At 40.6% G+C, this 2,885-nt stretch overlaps 1 protein-coding gene across 1 annotated transcript; it reads right to left on the bottom strand.

The window, feature by feature from the left end:
• Positions 1 to 411: 411 nt before the first annotated feature.
• SERLADRAFT_374896 (uncharacterized protein) lies at positions 412 to 937 on the bottom strand (the record flags this gene model as incomplete). The annotated part of the gene is given in 5 exon segments (XM_007324426.1): positions 412 to 481; positions 561 to 586; positions 606 to 632; positions 688 to 804; positions 860 to 937. 5 exon segments carry the CDS (start codon positions 935 to 937, stop codon positions 412 to 414), a joined length of 318 nt encoding a protein of 105 aa, XP_007324488.1.
• Between the last annotated feature and the right edge of the window lie 1,948 nt (positions 938 to 2,885).

The following is a 2,885-nucleotide window of genomic DNA, read 5'->3' as shown; positions in this document are numbered from 1 at the left end:
GCCATTGTTCTCCTAGGAGCACAACTGTACTGCTAGTAGTAGGGGGCTTAGTATAGGAATACTTCATGGCATCTATTTATTTCTCTGGGTCATTGGCAGCAACTGATAATTAAATCATCCTGTAAAATCCATTTATAATCCTAGCTCATATAATCTGATGCTCAGGGTGACCATGGCCTTCACATGTTTGAAACAACTACTCTTCTCTTCAGAGTGTATGACACTTGGGTTGTCCTTCAGCATACTATATATTCTATTTGTAACTTGATAAAAGGCCAGGACTGTAATGGAAGAACAGACAGTTCCAGAGGGGTTAATAAAAAAGTTGATAGTGCCGAGAATTAACCTAAGCACTGGTATGCGACATAGTGACATTATATCATGCCAACAAACAAATTTCATCCTGGCGAGTTATTTCTGCAAGCACCCAACACTTAAGAGTAAACGGTTTAGGCTAACGTTTGTCACAGGACAAACAAAACTGTAGATGATGACGTGCGGCACCCAGTTGAAGTAAGTAAACGCAAAGGCACGACATCTTACGGGTGAAAGCCACTCACAACACAGTCATGAAAATATAGTTAGGCTGTTGCAGCAAGAGCCACATTTGAGGCGTGCAGAAAAGCAAAGGTCTAGGGATCTGGCAGTTAGCGCTCACTAGCAGGTTCTAATTTGATAAATACGAACAGCAAAGAAGATGATACCATCGGAGCGAAGAGCCTTGTAAAGCAGCAAATCGGCTCTCCTAGGGCGACTGAGGGTGTTCATGACGATACATACGAGAGCCATCAGGTCGAATACCATCTGTGTATGGACGTTATGTAATCACGGAGCAGGTATTGATGCACCGGGCACTTACTGGTGCTACCCAAACACCAATAAGCGACTTGGATACTGTGTGCATTACACATATATGAGAAGAACGGTCATAGACCATTCCAGCTGAAGTTATATTGAGAAAAAAGTTCCAATCTACAAGAGCTAGCCGTACTCACACCACATTTCATCAATTGCGACACCTAACGCAATTGACATTGTGCAAAAGCTCAGGATAAGACAACATGAGAGTACCCAAACCACAAGCTAAAGAGTTGTAAGTAATCAAGTATGATCAAATGAGCTATAATGGACGTACTCTGCAGTTCTCCCATATTTGAACTACCGACATGAACATCAACAAAAAGACCATGCCTGTGAGGAGTATACCCAATATAGCAGGGATAGATATTAACAGCCGGCATCTAAAATTTGATGAATACACAACAGCGTGAAACATAAGTTTATATGAACTTGCCCCTGCATATCGATGTCAAATACCATATGTGAGTCAGATAAGGTACGAGACATACCGTGTGTGTTAAGGAAGAAGTGAAACCACACATATCTGATATTACAAAGTGAGTCATAGAAATTATATAGAAATCCAACTTACTATAAGCTGCCGTGATGAGTACGGCGGGGATAAGATATCGGTTGACAAGGAAAAGAGACCTTGAGAGCGAACGAGGACTCTTCCAGAATACGTCCACCTCTTCTGATAGTGATAACAAGTGGTCATGGATAACTATGACCAGACCCGCAGCTAATTGTTGGTCTAGATATTAGCAAAATGGCTGGACAGAGATATGTATCACCCACCAGCAAGATATCTCGTGATATGGCTACTTTCAGGCTTTTCATCAATTTTGTAGGTTATTCTTGCTGTGTCTGTTGTCTAGCCTTGATGACATGTGGTTGCTTTGGTTGGGATCATCATAAATCATTGAACTATGGACTGGCAAGTTGGGTGCCTACATTGTACATTGTATCTACTTTTTGACCTGTCTAATACTACCTACTGTACTACTTTGACTGTAGGTTCAGTTACTGGTCACAAAAAAAACTGAATTGTATAATTGGTGGTTTTGTCACAGGTCACAACCCACAATGAACTACTGGCAAATCTGTCCATGGAGACATCTGTGCCATCATAGCATAGTTCCATATCCCTGGTTGCTTTCAGATATCGGAGAACATGTTTGGCAGCTTCCCAGTGATGGCTCCTTGGAGCTGAGCTGTGTCTGCTTAGCATTCCAACAACATGCATCTTGTGTTGTACAATATCTTCCCCTAGAGCATTTGCAAGGAGTTTTGATCCATGGGCCATTGGTGTCCATACTGGTTTGCGGTTCTTCATTCCAGTACACTCCAAGATGTGTCAATGTATTGGCAGTGTAATAGGGGGATTGTTTTGTTTGAACAATCTTGTTGGATTTCTATTCCAAGGATGTATTTGCTTCTCCAAGGTCCCACATTTTAAATATGGATTCAAGTTTGGCTTTTGTGTTATCTATGAATTTCCAGGATAAGCTCCTATGAGGAGGTTGTCTATATAGACAACAACAAAGCATATTTGTTTGTTGTTCTGGAATACATATATAGAGACATGTTTCTGCATTTAATCTTGTGAAACTGAGGTCCTGAAGCTTGCAATCAAAGATTTTGTTCTATGTACAACCAGCTTATTTTACACCATAGATGGATTTCTTCAACCTCCAGCAGTATCTAGGTTGGATAGGAGCACCCTCTGGAGGAAGCATGTCACGATTTGAACAGAATCTTATCTAAATCTGAAACAATCTTATCATTATCGTCATGTGACCTTACTATCATGTAAAATTTACTATCACATGACCCATTATGTAAGCAAGTAGTTAATTATATCTTGTCACGTGACAATCACCTGACAAAGCCTGGACTATGACGTAGAGCATCAGTCAGCGCCTCATGGCTGACCTTCAGAAACGTATATATACCAACACTTATGTACATACATTTCCTCAGTTGTTGATTACTTCTTAACATCAATATTTGACGCTACCTGTTTGATTTTGAGACTTACACCT

This window comes from Serpula lacrymans, assembly GCF_000218685.1.
Source record: "Serpula lacrymans var. lacrymans S7.9 unplaced genomic scaffold SERLAscaffold_19, whole genome shotgun sequence".
Taxonomy (NCBI): Eukaryota; Fungi; Basidiomycota; class Agaricomycetes; order Boletales; family Serpulaceae; genus Serpula; species Serpula lacrymans.
Note: the sequence above shows the minus strand (reverse complement) of the source record. Positions and strands in the feature narration are given on the sequence as shown.